Here is a 15,773-nt window from a genome sequence, read left to right as displayed (position 1 = left end):
GGGCGCCCCCCATCACCTCCCAGCAGGCTCAGGCAGGGGGGCAGGAGGAAGCAGCCTCAACTCCGAGGGGTCTGGAGCAGCACAGGCAGCTGGCGCTGTCACCATAGCAACAGCCCACCCCAGGCTCCCGCGAGTCTGTCTGGGAATCCCTGCCCCCACCCCCCACGGGCTGAGTGAACGGGGGCTGGAGGCAAGGGCGGGGCCAGCATGGATACCCCAGGCTGAACTCCCTGCAGACCCCCCCCCCCCGTCCTCCCCCGACCTCATCTGGGCACCCACGCAGATGCTTCATCAGATCCTGGAGCCAGGCTGCCCCACCTGCATTCACCCGCCAAGTGACGGTGGGCAAGTTACAGCCTCGCCCTACCTCAGCATCTCCTCCAGTGAATGGGGACAATAGAACCTACCCTCCAGGGTTGTTGTGAGGCTAAATGGGCCAATACCTGCAAAGGCTTGGAGAGGCCCAGCACTCCACTCTGGGCCGGGTGGGGGGTCAGCCACTGCGATGACTAGAGCAGTAAGAGCTGCTAGCATATGGGGCATCCCTTGTCCTGGTTCAACACTTTGTCTACTCATAGCCCCTCTCCTCACTTTCCGTCTCCCGCGGTCTCCTTCTCTCTCCCCTTAGCACTTCCTCTCACTTTCAGCCCTCACTTGCCCAAGGCCCTGGGGACCCCCAGGCCAAACCCAGGGGCACTTGCCCCGTCTGGCTGGCTGCTCTATCTGGCTTCAATTGGACCTGCTGATCAAGGTCTTTCCCAGGGTCCTGACCCCATGGCCGAGGACCTGGTCACCGCACTGCCCCTCGGGCTCAAGCCTCTCTCTCCCTCTGGTCACCCTGGTCCAGCCGGACACCACCCAAGGTCCTGACCCCTGGGCCAAGGACACCTACTCCTCTATGACCAGTAGGTTCCTCGTCCTCCAAGACTTGCACCCTCATCATGCAGGCTGCCCCTCCTTAGCGCAGGTGGAGCGCCCAGAGACCTGCAAGCTTCCCGGCCCTTGAGCGTCACCTCTGGGGCCCTGCCATGCTTGCCCTCCTGAAGGAGCCTCACTCCTTCCTTGCCCAAGGCTCCCTCACAGTGTGCGATGCCGGAGGCGGTGGTGGCTTTTTATAGCCTCCGCCGGTTGGAGTGGGTATATTTAACTCTCTCCCCAGACCTGGGTAGGTTGGAGGATGGAGCGCGTGCCCTGAGCCCTGCCTGTGACCAAGAATGTGCTGTGTGTGCGCCTGGGAGGGATGACGATGGTCATGTGGGGTAGCTGTCCCGAAATGTGTGATAGGATCCGAGGGCAGGTGCGGGGCCCGTGTGGAAGGCTGTGGGGCGCGCCAATGCATGTGTGAAGGAAAAGAGACACAGCAGGCCTTGGGGCTTGAGGAGAGAAGGCTGAGGACGCTGGGAGAGAGGAAGGTGTTTAAACCCAGCCAGCTCCAGGCCTCTTGTCCACAGCCTATGAGAGGCTCAGTCCTGGGCCCAAACCCCCAGCCCAGTGCAGACCTGCGCCCTCCCATGGCCCATCCCATGTATGGACAGCCCTCTGTGTACTTCCAGGGACCTGGGCCGTGCCTGCCCAGCAGGGGGCCCAGGCACTGAAAGCAGACCTGGGAGCAGCCCCCTCTCCCAAGAGGACCCCAGGCCACCCCTTTCCCCTGCCCTCCGGAGGCACTGACAGCTTCCTCTCTTCCCCGCTCACATTAGCTTAATTACAGCAGCCCCCCAGGGAGGCCGGGCCCCAGCCCACAGAGCAGGTCAAGGAGGCCAGGCCCAGCCTGCTCAGTCCAGGAACAGACCCGCCCATCCCTCCTCAGACAGCTGCTGCTGGTCCTGCTGAGGCCCTCTCCCCGAGCCCCTGGCCCCCCACGCCCTCTGTACACATCTTCTGACCCATCTCTCAACCCGTGGGCTCCAGCACTAAGTCAGTCCCAACTTTGAGGCCAAGGTGGGGCCAGGCCCAGGGACTGCGGACCCCAGGTTCCCTTTGCTGTCCACCACTGTGGACTCCCCAGGAAGGATCCAGGTTCCCTCATCCAGCCTCCTCCTGCTCCAGACACAGCTACATGTCTGATGTACACGCCCCAAGAATGACCCCCTGACCACCAAGAGTGCCACCGCCCCTCCAGGCACAGATTGCCAAGCTCAGTCTGTCACCAATTGAACCCTCACTCACCATCCGGAGGCGTTGGGGGCACTGGCGTGAAGTGGGTCCCAGGTTTGTCTGGAAAAAAACAAATCTCCAAGTCAGGCAACCCCCGCCCCCACTCCCCAGCCCAAGCCAGTCCTTCCATAGCCTGTCCCATTGTCCAGCCTGGAGGGGTCACCCCTGCCTGCACACATCCCTTCCCTGGCTTTCCTCTGCCCCTCTGGCTGTATCATCATGGTCTGACACCTGTCAGGGAGGCCCAGTGGCAGGGGTGTGGGCAGCCACCTATTCCCGAGATGAGCCCCAGGTCCTGCCAAAGCCTCCATTCCCAGCGTAGCCAGCTGCCCCCAACCCCCCCCCCAACGAAAGTTGTCTCTGCAGCTCAGGATGTGGGCCGGCCCCTGCCCCCCCCCCAGCCCACAGACAGCCTTCGGGGGGCCCAGGCATCCAGAGAACGACCCAGGTGTTCCCAGAAGATGCAGCGGCCCATCTGAGCCACGTCACAGCTGGTGGCCTCTCTGTGACCCTGCCTGTCCCCTAATCTTTGGTGGCTGAGGCAGGGGACCTCAGCGAGCAGACAGGCAGGGTCACCTGGGCCCAGGAGGCTGCCACACCCACAGACGTACAGTTGTTCAGGAAGAGTAGCACCGCGAAGCCGAGCGTGGCGGTGGCCAGGAGGATCAGGCAGACGTTACAGGGGATCATGAAATATCGCACCAGCAGGGAGAGCCCGCGCCGCTGCCGGGGGTCCCGCTCCAGCGGCAGTGGAGGCATGGCCCGGGATCCGCAGCCCCCACTCTTGAGGCGTGGGGGTCCTCACGGGGTGCCCTTGGGCCTCTTCGGTGCCACTCGCCCCATTCTTGGACCCCTGGGCCAGTTGACAGCAGCTATATTCTCAAAGTTCAGCGCCAGTCACAGCTGGGGAGTGGGGGGGCGCCAGGCCCCCTCCACAGCCCTTGAGGCTCATAAAGGGAGGTGTGCAGAATTCTCCCGGAGTAGAAATCCCAAGTTTGGGCTCGGAGGGAGGTGGACGAGGAACCGAGGGCCAGCACCACCCCTGCCGTCCACACCGGCCAGGGCCTGGGCCGGAGGCGCCAGCAGCTCTCCGCGGGGCTCGGGCTTCCCGGAGCCAGCCTCGGGGAGTCCCGCAGCCCCGGATCGTGCCCGCGCGGCCGCCCAGGAGAAGTCGGTCCGAGTGGGAAGGGCGGCGAGCGGCCCCTCGCCCGGGACTCGGCGGGTCCCGGCTGCTCGGTCCCCGGCAGAGGCGGGAGCGGCGACGGCTGCGAGCGGGAGGGGCGAGCGCGCCTCCGGAGAGAGAGAAGAAAGAGCCGGCCGCGGAGGGCCGCGCCCGCTCCCCGCGCCCAGGCCGGGGCCGAGGCGGTGAGTGAGGGGCGAGGGGCGCCGCGGAGGGAGGGCGGGGAGCTGAGACAAAGGAAGACGCCTCCGGGGACCCCAGCGTCCGCGGGGAGTCGCGGCTCGCGCCGCAAGGAGCATCGGGCGGATGAGGACGGGAGGGCGACGGCACAAAAGACAACGCAGAGGCTGCGGGCGCTGGGGGTCGGCTGGGGGCACCGGGGCTGGAAGGGCGCGGCGGCCGGGGAGGGCGCAGAGGTGGGGCGCTGGGGCTGCGGAGGGTGCAGGTCGGGATGGGGGCTGGGGTCGGGGCCGGAGATGAGGGGGAGCGGAGGCTGGCGCTGGAGAGAAGGCACGTGTGAGGTCGGGGTGGGGGGCTGCGGAGTGGGGTCGAGTAGGTGGGCGGGACAGGGTCCCCTCCCGCTCCCACCCGGCTGGGCTGGGCTGGGCTGTGCGTGTGAGCGGCGGCGCGGCGGAGTGTCCGAGGGTCTGTCTGTGTCCCCGCAGGGGGGATCGACCTGCACGAAGGACCCGGTTTCTGGGCTGCGGTCTGCGTGCTACCGCGTGTGCGTGTCAATGTCTCTGCCCCCGCTGGCGCGACCCCGGCACTGTGGGGGTAGCGTCTCCAGGTACATACACACAGATGGGGAGTAGGCTGGGCTCAATTCAGAGGGTGCGCCACCCCTCCCTAGGACCTGACAGCAGCACCTCAAACCATCCGCACACCCCCAACTCGCGTCCGCGAGGTGACAGGATCATGCAAATGAGTCCCATGTAAATGAGCGTTATGCAAATAGTCGCGGGGCTCCAGGTCCAGACCGCAAGCCTGGAGCGCCCCCCAGAGGCCTTCCGGGAACGTCGAGACCCTGACGTCACAGCGGGCCAGGGCGCGCGGCCCACCTGGGACTCCCGTCCTCCCCATCACGTGTGCAGCTGCCTCACAAACATGTCCCTGGAGTCCTCCCACACACACCTCGCTCACTCCCTGCTCGTCAAGCACCTGCCAGCCAGCACCCAGTTCTTCAGGTCCATCTCCTTGGACTCCTTTCAGTCCTGCGCCCAGACACACTAGTACCAAATCCTAACAGGGTCAGCCCACCCTGTCCGGTCCCCAATCATCCACAGCAGGGGTCTTCAAACCTCTTGGAGCCCTGGAACCTGAGGGTCTACTGAAACCTTGCAGGAAAAGTCAATACACAAAGTGGTCCCCCCCACCCCGGGCCGCGATGGACACAGAGTAGCAATCTGTCAGCCCACCTGGAGACCCTGCCCCTGGCTGGCCTCACTGTCTCCTCAGGGGAGCCTCCCACCCCCTCACCTCACCTCACCACACCCTGGCACTGCCCACACCACACTGAGAGTGGCAATGCCCCGGACTTGGAGCACCCAGGGCAGGGTCTGACTTTTTATCTCCTCCGGGCAGAGCTTGGCCCACAGCCCAGAACTTGGTGTGGTGAGCCCAGGCAGTGACACATTTCCCATTGACTTCTCACTGCAGCCCCCAGGACTGCAGTTGGGATCCCTCCACTCAGGGAGGGGCCCACAGACAGTGCCAGGGTTTAAACCACAGACGTACGCACTGAGCACACACCCGCACAGGAGCCCTGTCTGCTGCTGCCACTGCAGCTTGGGACATCATGGGTGGGCCCTGTTGGAGGAGGGGAGGCAAGGGGACCAGAGTGTGGGAGGGGCAAGCCCTGGGATCAGGGGGAGCCCGTGCTGGCAGGGCAGGCCTCCCCCAGGCAGAGACCCTGGACTCTGCCAGCAAATGGGCTGGACTTAGGGCTCACGTGGTGGTGGTGGCGGTGCGCAAGGCCTGTCAGGTCTGGCCTGGGGAAAGGGGACCCGCATGCAGCCCGGTCCCTCCCAGCCTCAGCCCGAGCCTGAGCCCCCACAGGGCTTGGATGCCTTCAGAGAGACAAAGGGCCATTGAGGCCTCAGAGCCAGCTGGGGGAGGGGAGCTTAGGCTACCCGGGCTATTTTGGGATCTTCAGACTCAAAATCATTCAGCCCTGACCAGGCCACGCAGGCTCAGACCCCAGGAACAGAGGGTGCTCCGAGCCAAGAATCGGCCCCCCTCTGGGTTTACACACAGCAACATGCTACTGCTCACATGTGTACACACGCACTCGATGTCCCAGGTCTCACGTACGCAGACACATGTACACCCACTCACTCAAGTCTGCACAGGCACTGGGTGTCACACACTCACCTGCGTGCATACACACTGCACGCCCTCATGCAATGCAAAACTTGCCCCTCAGTCACACAGCACACACTGGGCGTGCCCCCAAGTACACGGTGTGGTTGCGCCCCTCCAGGTGCTTCCCTGAGAAGGAAGATGGGGAATAGAGTCTAGAGAGGATGGGAAGTCCTACCTACTGGCCCCCCGCCGACCCCTTTCTTACGCAGATGACCCCTCCCTCACTCCGGAGGGGCCGGGCCCAGCTCCCCCGGAAAGGAGGGGGTGGGGGTGGGGCGGCACCGCCCTCCCGGCGGCGAGCACACACCGCGCGTGCGCACACACCTTTAATGTCGGGCCTCGCGGCCGGCGGCGCCTCGGCTGGTCCCGCGCAGCGCGCGGTCCGCCTGTCCCCACCGCCGGGACCTCAAGGGTATCCCGCTTGTGTGTGAAGCGCATCGAACAGTCGAGCGCCGGCCGCCAGGCGGCCCGGAGTCACAGGTGTCTGGCCGCCCCGGTGGGGGAGGGGAAGAGGACGGGGCAGGGCGGCCCCTTCCCCCAGCCCCGGCCTCCTGGTGTCTGGTCTCAGGCTACGGCCGTCCCCTCCCCCTCGGCCTCAGCAGACAATGGGCGTTTCACGGCGGGACGTCGCTGCTGGACCCGGGCCCGCCGCTGGGAAGGAGGCGGCGTCCAGCCCGGGCCCCGATCGCCGCCTCAGGTGAGGCCGAGGCCGGGAGGCGCCCAGGTTTGAGTCCGCTGGCTGTGTGCCCACCCACCAGCCCCGCGGGCAGGGCCCACACTCTGCCGGTTAGCCGGCGCCGCCGGGCGGTGGGATTGAGTGAGAGTTTGGGGACGGGGCTCAGCAGGGCCAGCTCGTAGGGTGGCGACCGCTGGCGGCTTGGACGGCAGCTGCGGCCGCTGACCCCTGGCTTCCCTCCTCCCTCATTACTCAGCCTTCACCCTGCCCGGGGCCCAGCCTCCCTCAGCAGCCCGTCTGAGCTCCTCCGGGGGTAGGCGCAGTGCAGGAGGTGTGTCCCGAGTCGGGTCGGATTTCTGCACCCTGGGGGGTTACCCTGTGACAGAGAGAGCACTAGAGGTCGGAGGGTCGGGGGGTGGGGGTGGGGGGGTTATCTGTACAGAGACCCGAAGGATGGGGAGAGGGGTTTGCACCTCCGGACAGAGGCAACTACAGAGGCCCAGGGGAGAACGGGCTCAGGAGGCTGCAGGAGGCCAGGAGGGGCCAGGCTGGTGAGGCCTTAGGGCGACAGGGGCCATGGGCAGGTCCTCCGGCCTGGGGAACGCTGGGAGGAGGGAGCCCAGTCCAGGGCCTGGACACCTGCCAAGACATAGACTGAAGCCACCAGGGGGCGCCAGACGAACAGAGGAGGGGGGCGGTAGGCACCTGCAGAAAAGGGGGCCGCGGTGGAGCTGATCCATGCCTTCGGTCCCTCCCCTCCAGGACAGCCCCAAATCCACCTCTTTTGGCCAGGCCCTGCCCATCTCCGGGAGGAAAGAGAAAGCTGGAAGAGCCAGGGTGGCACCCACGTGTGGTCAGTGCCTGGTGAGTGGAGACCCTGTGTCCTGCTGAGGGCCACGCCAGGCAGTGAGGGATGCACAGTCCAGCACAACGGTCTGAGTTGGGGGACGGTGCTTCCTGGAGGTACTGACCGGCTGGATGTCAAGATGAAGAGGAGTGACAGACAGACACACCTACTGGAACCAGAAAGTCAGGGGACAAAGGGGCAGAGAGACCGGCCAGACAGGAGAGAGCCGCAAAGACGGAAGACCAGGAGATTGCAGACGCAGCCAGGGTGCAGGCGGAGTTTCTCCCGTGGGGGAGGGTGACCGGGACCAGCAGCCAAGGCGCAGCGTCAGGTGGGAAGGCTCCTGCTCAGAGAGGAGGGTCCCCCTCTTCCAGCCCGTGGGCTGTAGCTCTCTGGCCCGCACCACGCCCACAGCTGCCTTGTCCCACCACGCAGCCAAGCCACAGGGACTGCCTGCTGTTCCCTGCATCTCAGACCTTGTTGTGCTGCCTTTCCTGCCCGGAATACCCTTCCCCCTTGGCCTTCGCTCCTCAACACACAGCCACACCTGGCCTCCTTGGAAAGCCCGTCCAGAACCTCGAAGGGCCCTGTGCAGGTGGCAGCGGCAGCCCTTCCAGCGGCCCTGTGAGGATCTGCTGCTGGGCCGTGGTGGACGGGTGGCTGAGGAAGGAACCCACGGATGGATTCTCAAATGGACCCTAGCGACCCTCACCGCCTCCCCTCCAGGGAGAGAAGTGGACGTACATTGCTCCCCACTGGTGGGTCAGGGACAGGCCACAGTCTGGCCCAGATGCTGTGCTCTTATTTCGCCCTAATGTACACGGGAAGCCCGCGTCTGTGGCCAGAGGGACAGGCTGCCTGCTTCTGCCGGGGCCAGCGCGGGGCGGCCCAGAGGTAGCTGCCAATGGGAGGGGCAGGGAAGCTTCAGGCCCACCTCAGGCCAGAGGCAGACCAGCCTCTCCTGACTTGCCACACCTAACCCCTAACAGTGCCAGACTCAGGGTCTGGCAGGTACGAGATGGGACAGGGAATCCAAGTGGCCCCAGAGACTCTTCCTGTCCCTACCACAGTCCTTCCATCTCTGGCATTGAAAAACCCAGAGGCAGAGCCCACAGGAGGCGGGGCCCAGACCTCGGCCGGGAACGGGGTGGGTGGGAGGAGGGCATAGCTGGACACTGGGGCAGCAGGCAGGAGATGGGAGCCATATGAGGGCAGAGGGCTGGAGCCCTGTTCCCAGGCCCCCAGGGACACAAGCCAAGGTTGCCTGCTACCAGCCTGCTGGCAGAGGACCTGCAGGGTCCCCTCCCCAGGCTGATCCAAGGGTGGCGGGAACCACAGCCCAGCTGGGGTTTCAATCAGAATCGTGTGCCGGTTGGTACACCTGAGGCTGCAGGCACACGTGCACACGTGCAGGCCACACAGCTGTTAACAGCAGGCTGCCTGGGAGGACACAGAGCCGGCCCCTCCCATGCCTCTATGCCCTGGTGGGGAGGGGAGTGGGAGGGGCCATCTTCCCCTTCCCAGGTCCAGCTGTAAGCAGCCCCTGGCAGGGGGCCTTCCTCAGAGGAAGTTCTCAGGATCTGCTCTGGGGGGAGAGGCCCCTTCTAGGGGAGCTTCCCTCCCCACTGGAAACTCCACCAGAGGCCTAGTCACCCCTGCCCGGCTCCCAGCCGCAGCCTGGGACTGGACCGTGATCCCTCCTGAGCCCCAGTGTAGCCCGTGGGGGCACAGTGCCCTCTGATGAGCTGCATCAGTGTCACCAGAGTGCTTGTCACTAGGGTGCTGTCTCATTTCTGAGATCCCTGTTGCTCTTCAATGAGAGGCGGGCACTCTCTGGGACTCTGGGGTGTCAGGGGTTACTGGGGCTATTTCAGTGATTGTGCCTGCAGCCCCCAGCCCGGCTGGGCCTTGGGGGCCTGTGTGGGGAGCCATGGTTCACCTATCTCAATGGTGGGGGGGCGGCTGGGGCCAGCAGAGCAGGACAGGAGACGGAGCCCAGCTTTCATCCCCCCCCCGCCCCCCGCCCCAGGCCTCTAGGCAAGGGTAGAACTTGTGGGGGGAGGGAGGGCAGTTGGCCTGGAGCCTGCAGGTGGAGGCAAAGGGCTGGGGCAGGTGCAGGGGCAGGAGAGAGGCCTGTTTCTGCAGCTGTTTTCCACCTTCCTGTGGTGATGGGGGTGGGGGCAGGCTTTGCTTCTCAGGGGGCTGGGGAGAATTAACCATTTAGGAAGGAAGCAAAGCAGGCTGGAGGAGGCTGAGCTGGCCTGACTGTAGCAGGGTGATGGTGAGAGTGACCTCTGGCTAGATCCACGGCCCTGAAGTCTGGGCCCACTCCCCTGCTAACCTTACCTGGCAGCCCCATGCCACCCTCTACACTCCCCCCACCTCAGCCTGTAGGACTGGCGGGGCAGGGGGCTGTAGCCCCACACCTGGGCCAGCTAGCCCTGACCAGGTGAATCTAATTTCTCCTCTGTGCACGTGGGTCCCAGCACCCCCAGAGATGCTGTAAGGGCACAGGCAGGCCCCACCGGAATCCACTCTGTCCAGCACCCTGGGGGAGGCCAGTATAGACAGCAGGAGAGGGGAGGACAGTTTCAAAACAACTTTTTTTTTTGCATTTCCAATCTGCAGGGGAGAATGGAGACCAGGGCTGTTCTCTGGGTGTGGAGCAGGGGGATGGGGTGGGGTCTGGAAAAAGCCAAGAGCTGTCTCCGCTAGCTCAGTCTGGCGCAGTGAAGGGACTGGATCCAAAGGCCTTTGGTTTCAGGAGCAGCCCCCCACCCAAGCCCCCTGGGGCTGCCCCAGGGAGGACACCAGCCAGCCCACCGTGGGCCCAGGGGAAGACAAAGCCGGCACAGGTCCATTCTAGCGCTGACTGTCTACCACGGACCCCCAGGTGGGAAGAGGACAGGCGGGCGGGGTGGGGGGGGCGGTCACACCCCACCTGAGCTGATGCCCCACCCCCGGCTGCTGGAAGGAAGGAGAAAGCCTGGGCGGGCAGCCTCCAGCCTGGGCCTGCCTGGGGGAGGGGCCGAGGGCGCTAGGCGGGTCTGGAGGGGTGGGGTGAGAACCTACAGTCTGGAAGAGGGAAACAGGGACAGGAAGCAGCCACCTCCCACCTCAGGGAGGAATGTGGCGGGAGTAGGACAGGCTCAGAGGACTTGGGGGTACAGAAGCTAAGTGCCAGACAGCAGAGGGAGCCCGCCCAGGAAACTCCCTCTGGACTTCTACCTGCCCCCGCCCTGCTTCAGGGAGAGCCAGTCCCTGTCTGGGGGTGTCTGCAGTCCACATCCAGCTCCGAGGCCATAGCGCCTGCACCAGTGCCAGGCTGGCCCGGGACCCAGCACCTCTCCAGCCTGAGCTACATAGGACTGCCTTCGCAAAGGCCCTAGAAGGCTGGCCTGGCAGGGAGGAAGGGAGGGAGGGTGCTCACTGGAATCAGGCTGGCCAGGCTAGGCCATGGCCGCCAGGACCCCGGGCTTCAGGGCTGGGCAGGGCTGAGCTGGGCCACAGCCAGACTCACCGACCCTGTCCCTGTGCCAGACCTGGAGAGGGCAGACAACACTTCCTTTCTCTGCTCCTGGCTCCTAGTGGGCAGGGAAAGGCCTGGGGAAGGGCCCCAGGCCTGCATCCCTCCTAGGGGCTTCAGGGGGCCCCAGGACCAGTCTTCATAAGGTGGGGGAGGGGAGGGTGGTGGGAGTGTATGGGTGCTGCCCAGACCAGGGCAAAGTGGCTGAAGGCTGGAGGAGATGCCTGCTCCGCTTCCAGCCTGGGCAGGCTCATGGTGCGCGGGCGGCTGGCACTGGAAGAGGCCAGGCCACTTCCCTGACAAAGCAGGGGGCGAGGGGCTCCTTCCTGAAGAGGCTGCTCTGAAGCAGAGCATCGTCTCCCTCACCCACAGGTGGCGCAGAGGGAGGGACACATACCTGTCTCAGTTATGCTCGGAATGTGGCTCCCCAGGCGGAGGATTGGGGAGGAGCTTCCTGGGGGCTGGAGGCTGGGGAAGGGGCCCAGAGCCAGGAAGACCCTGCAGGCCCTGGGGGAGAAACTGAGGAAGGTAGTCCCAGTAGAGCTGGGGCCCAGGTGGGGATGAGCTGGGGGCATCCAGGGAGGTGGGCCTGGCAGGATGTGCCCCTGACCTTTGCGGCTGTGGGCCTTTTGGGGGCCGGGGAGAGGTGTGTTAGAGACAGGGGTCTTGGGTGGTCTTGGGGTCACCTCCACAAATCAGTGGCCTTCACTCTGGGCCCTGTGGGGCAGGGGCAGCTGTGGGCTCCCAGGAACAAAACAGGGTCAGAATCAGACAGGGAGGGGTCATCTTAGTTCAAGCCCTGCCCATCCCTAACCCTAACCCCCCACTAGGGTGAAGCCTTGTCTCCCTGGAGAGCCTGGAGTGGGGTTTGAGGCCCTTATCTCCCACAGAGTGGAAGGCGGGCCCTCCTCCCAGCCGCAACTTGCTGGGGCAGGTGGGGAGAGGACTGTCTCTTCCCCAAGCCCGGCCCCAGCTCCAGGGGGCCTTTTGCCTCAGGCCTTCGGGAGGCTCAAGGGGGAGGCACCCCCATCTAACTGGGGTCCCTGGGATGCACCCACCCTGCCCGCAGCCCCTGCTCCTCAAGGTGCCCCGGTTTGCTTCCAAAGAAGGGATCCGTGTCATGGGCTCAAAACTTCCAGGGCTCCCTGGCCCCTTGCAGTGGACCCCAAGCTTCTCACTCTGGGTCCCTCCCCTTCCTGGGGGCTTCCCCTCCACCCTGGCTCTACCACAAGGCTCCAAGCTACAGTCAAGGCTACTTCCTTTCCTTTTCTCTCCATGAACCTCCTTCCCCAAGACCCTCCTCCTGGCAGGCCCACCCCAGAAGACTCTGGTGGCCTCGGCCCCTTCTGGGTGCTCACCCCATTGCTACACACTGGCCTGTGGGTCCCAGCACCACCCTCCCCCACCGGCCCAACTGGAGCTGGGGGCCTAGCCCGGTCCCTATCCTGGGCAGCCGGCACACAGAAGGTGAAGTCTCGCTGGGAGCTCTCCCTGTGGGCCCTCCTTTCCAGGTGTCCCTCTGCCCAGCCTGATGTATCCGGAACCAGGGCCTGGCCTGGGTAGAGCAGGATCTGGCAAGACGGCAAATCTTGTTCTGCCTGGGGTGGCCCTCCTGCCACATGCCCTCTGACCCCACAGAAGGGCTCAGTTACCGAGTCGTGGACCCTCAGGCTGGACCCGTCCAGCTGCAGAGTTAGTGATGTGCCTTCTTGATCTTGCAGAAATGGGGGCTCTCTGTGCCCTGACCCTCTCCTTAGCCCCCAACTCATCTTTCAAAACTGGGCATCACACCCCACAGCCTGCCCCATCTCCATGCCACCCTCCCATCTCTTCCCTAGACCACAAGCTTCCAGAGCAGGGCCAGGGTCTCCAGTCCTCACCTGGTGGGAGGGCCATGCTGGGACCTCCTCAGCTAAGCTGGTGATGCAAGGGACCAGTGACACAGCCCCGCCGGCCTCGCTGTATGACGTTGCAGGCTGGGACCCTGGACACAGCCCCAGGAGCAATGGACTACAGGCCGCGCAGGATGCTACAGGGCTCCCCACTTCAGGTCCTGCCCCTCGCCCTGCACAGTCCACCACCCAGGACCCCGCAAAAGCCAAGCCAGCACCACAGCAGTAAGTTGGGTGGAAGATGGAACTTCCCTGCTGGCCAACAGAGCAAATCAGAGGGACAGGGTCACCTTCCCAGGACAGGAAGTCAAGGACCCTTCCCACTGCCCTGGGAGGAAGCATTCTCTCCTCTCTCCGCCCTCTCCGGTACATCCCTTCCCAGGCAGCCATGAGGGGACAGACAGGATGTGAGGGCGACAGGCAGTTCCTATGTTCTCCCTGCTACGTTCCTCAGCCATGGATCTCAGCCCCCAGCTGGGATTCGCCTGGGCTGAGGTGGGTGGGTGAGCCCTGGTCGTGTGATTCCTGCTCACCTCTCGGAGGCTGGGGTGAGGGAGGGATGCTCTTGGGCCATTCAGAACGGACGCATGGGGAGGGCAGACAAGGAGAGGTTCTGTACCTCTGTGAGGGGATCCCACACCCACTCAAACTCTGGAAGCAGCCCACTCCACATAACTGCCCCTCCCAGAAATGACAGGCCTCTTGGAAAACATGGTGGGGTAGCCCCACCTCCAGCACAACCCTTAAGCCCCACCCCGACGGGTTTGCTCAACATCTGGGCCCTGTCTAAACAGATGTTTGGGCTTCTGCAGAACACAAACAACTGATGTTCATTCACCTGGTCCCAGCCTCTCTCCTAGAACAGGGAACTCCAGGAAGGGGCGTGCAGAACTACGGAGGGGGAGGGGAAGAGAGAGGAGGCCTGTCCCTTTGCAGGGCTGGGACTCGCTTGGCTCCAAGACAAAAAGTGGTGGCATCTCCAGGGCCAGGGTGGGGAGCGCTGCTTATATCAGAGATTGGAGCTGAGACGGCTGGGAAGCCAGGGAGCTGGGACTCAGAAAAGGAGGTTGCACGAGATGCCAAGTGCTCTCGCCGCCAGCAAACTCTCTCCTGCCCCCACGGTGCCTCCCCTGCTCTGCCCCTTCACGCACCTTCCACGCAGTGTTCCACCTCCTCCAGGTTCCGCAGGGTGATGCGCATGAGGCTGGAGTTGAGCATCAGCTCATTCTTGTGGGCCGGCCACAGGTACGGCGGGGCTGGGTTCACAAAGAAGATCCTGGTGTCCCCAGTGGACACCTGGTTGTCACAGATGAGGGGGTCTCCGAAGCCGCCAATCACCACCTTGTTGCCTCCGTCCAGCAGGCTCTCCTGGGCCACCACATCTTTGCCCTTCAAGTACCGCCAGACCCGAACCTGGGGTGGACACGGGGGGTGCGCAGGTGTCAGTGGTCCTCTTCCCACTGGGGAGGGGTGGCCGCAGAGGCTGACACCTGGGCTGCTTCCTCTCTTCCCACCTCACTTGCTCAGGCCAGATGTCCAGAGTAGATAGACCCAAACCCTGGGCAGATGTGTGGAGATCCTTGGGTCAGCCCCCCAGGAGGAAGCTGCAGGGAGGCACACGCACGATGGATGCCACTGCCCACCCGTGTGTGTCGCACACTAGGACACCTGGCCTGCAAACAGAAGCAGCCCCCCAACCCCCAGCCACCCCAATTCCAACAACGTCCTTCTCGGCTCAGGCTGGTTACGGGAAGGGGACCCAGCCGGCTGGGGTGCCTGCCTTCCGTGCCCCACTCTCCCTATCGTCCCACCCACTGCTCCGGCCATTCTGTATGGGCAGAGCCAGGAGCAGCTAAGGTGGATGATGAAGTTTCAGGGTGATGAGCTCTGAGCTCAGGGCTCTGGGCCAGCTGGGCTCCATGCAGCCCTGTGGGTGGGCAAAGACACCATGCCCCCCGGCAGGTGAAACGCCCTCCTCCTGCAAGGCTCCTACAGTGCGTGCGGTCAAGGCAGCCTGTGAACCTCAAAATCAAGCCTGGGCAGCACAGGGCAGCCCCACCCTCCCCACTCTGCTCTTGGGGCCCTGAGGGTACCTGCTCTGACAAACCAGGCCCTGGGACGCCCACGGCCTGCTGGGGGTGGGGGGAGGAGGGCTGCAGTCAGAACAGGCGGTCCTAAAGGAAAAGGTCCATGGGGATACGTGCCCATGCATGCTGCACCTGGGAAGACACCCCTTTCCTCGGGAGCTCTGGGGAGCCAGGACTTCCAGAATGGGGAGTGAAAGACAATGGTGGCCCGTCCACCTGCCTGCCCCTGCTGGGAGCCTCGGGTCTGAGAAATCTGCAGGGACTCCCTCCACCCTCCAGTGGCCATGGGGAGGTGGGGGAGCCTTGGCCAACTCCCGCCCCCCCACCCCTAGACACACAGTAGGCTCTAGAAGGACGACAGCTAGCAGGGGAGGGCTGGGTGGCTTTCATCGCCTCCCCCCACCCCAGCCACACCCAGGAGCAGCGGGGAGGAAGTCGGGAAAATCCTGCAGGGACTTGGCAAAGTGCCCTGGCGGTGGTGGAGGGGAGGGGGCCCGGCGGGGGATCCCAGCTGTAGCCCGCACAGGCCAGGCTGAAAGAAGCTGCCACCCCTCCCCATCTCCACGGAAGAGGAATGATCCGATTTCTGGTCGGGGAGGTGGTTTTAGGGGCCAGAGAGGGGCAGGGCCCTGGGTCCCTTGAGCCCTCCCTAGGAACAGATTGTGGGAAAAACCCCACTAGACCTATCCCAGGGGGCTCCCAGATCCAACTGAAGGAGAGGCCAGGCAAGTTCTCCCTCCCTGTGGCCGGGGGAGATTCAGGTCTCTCAGGAGCAGGATGGGGCACCTGCCCTGCACCCCGACACTTGAAGCTCAGCAACGGCCCCGCCCACTTCTCTGCTCCGGCCCCCAAACCCATCACTGCAGCATGCCCCACCAGGAGCCCTGGGGTTGGGAGATAAGATGTGCACCCCTCCACTCTCTCCTGACCACCCCTTCTCGCCTCTGGGGGGGGGGGCGACAGCACTGACCACAGGCCAAAACCCCACCTCCACCCCAAGCAGAAAGCGTCACCTCCCCTCGTCCCTGTTCGTTTTCTTTGGCCGGT

The 15,773-nt window shown here is 64.5% G+C and overlaps 1 protein-coding gene across 1 annotated transcript in view; it reads right to left on the bottom strand.

The window, feature by feature from the left end:
- AGRN (agrin) overlaps positions 1–15,773 on the bottom strand; it is a 32,536-nt gene that overhangs the window by 16,045 nt on the left and 718 nt on the right. The window contains exons 2-3 of the mRNA XM_079938645.1: positions 13,791–14,052; positions 2,170–2,217 (exon numbers count right to left, since the gene is read on the bottom strand). Coding sequence (XP_079794771.1) covers positions 2,170–2,217; positions 13,791–14,052 — 310 coding nt within the window. The remainder of the gene's footprint in view (positions 1–2,169; positions 2,218–13,790; positions 14,053–15,773) is intronic.

Source organism: Stenella coeruleoalba, assembly GCF_951394435.1.
Source record: "Stenella coeruleoalba genome assembly, chromosome: 1".
NCBI classification, from domain to species: Eukaryota; Metazoa; Chordata; class Mammalia; order Artiodactyla; family Delphinidae; genus Stenella; species Stenella coeruleoalba.
The sequence above is the reverse complement of the archived record's forward strand: the minus strand, read 5'-3'. Positions and strand labels throughout refer to the sequence as shown.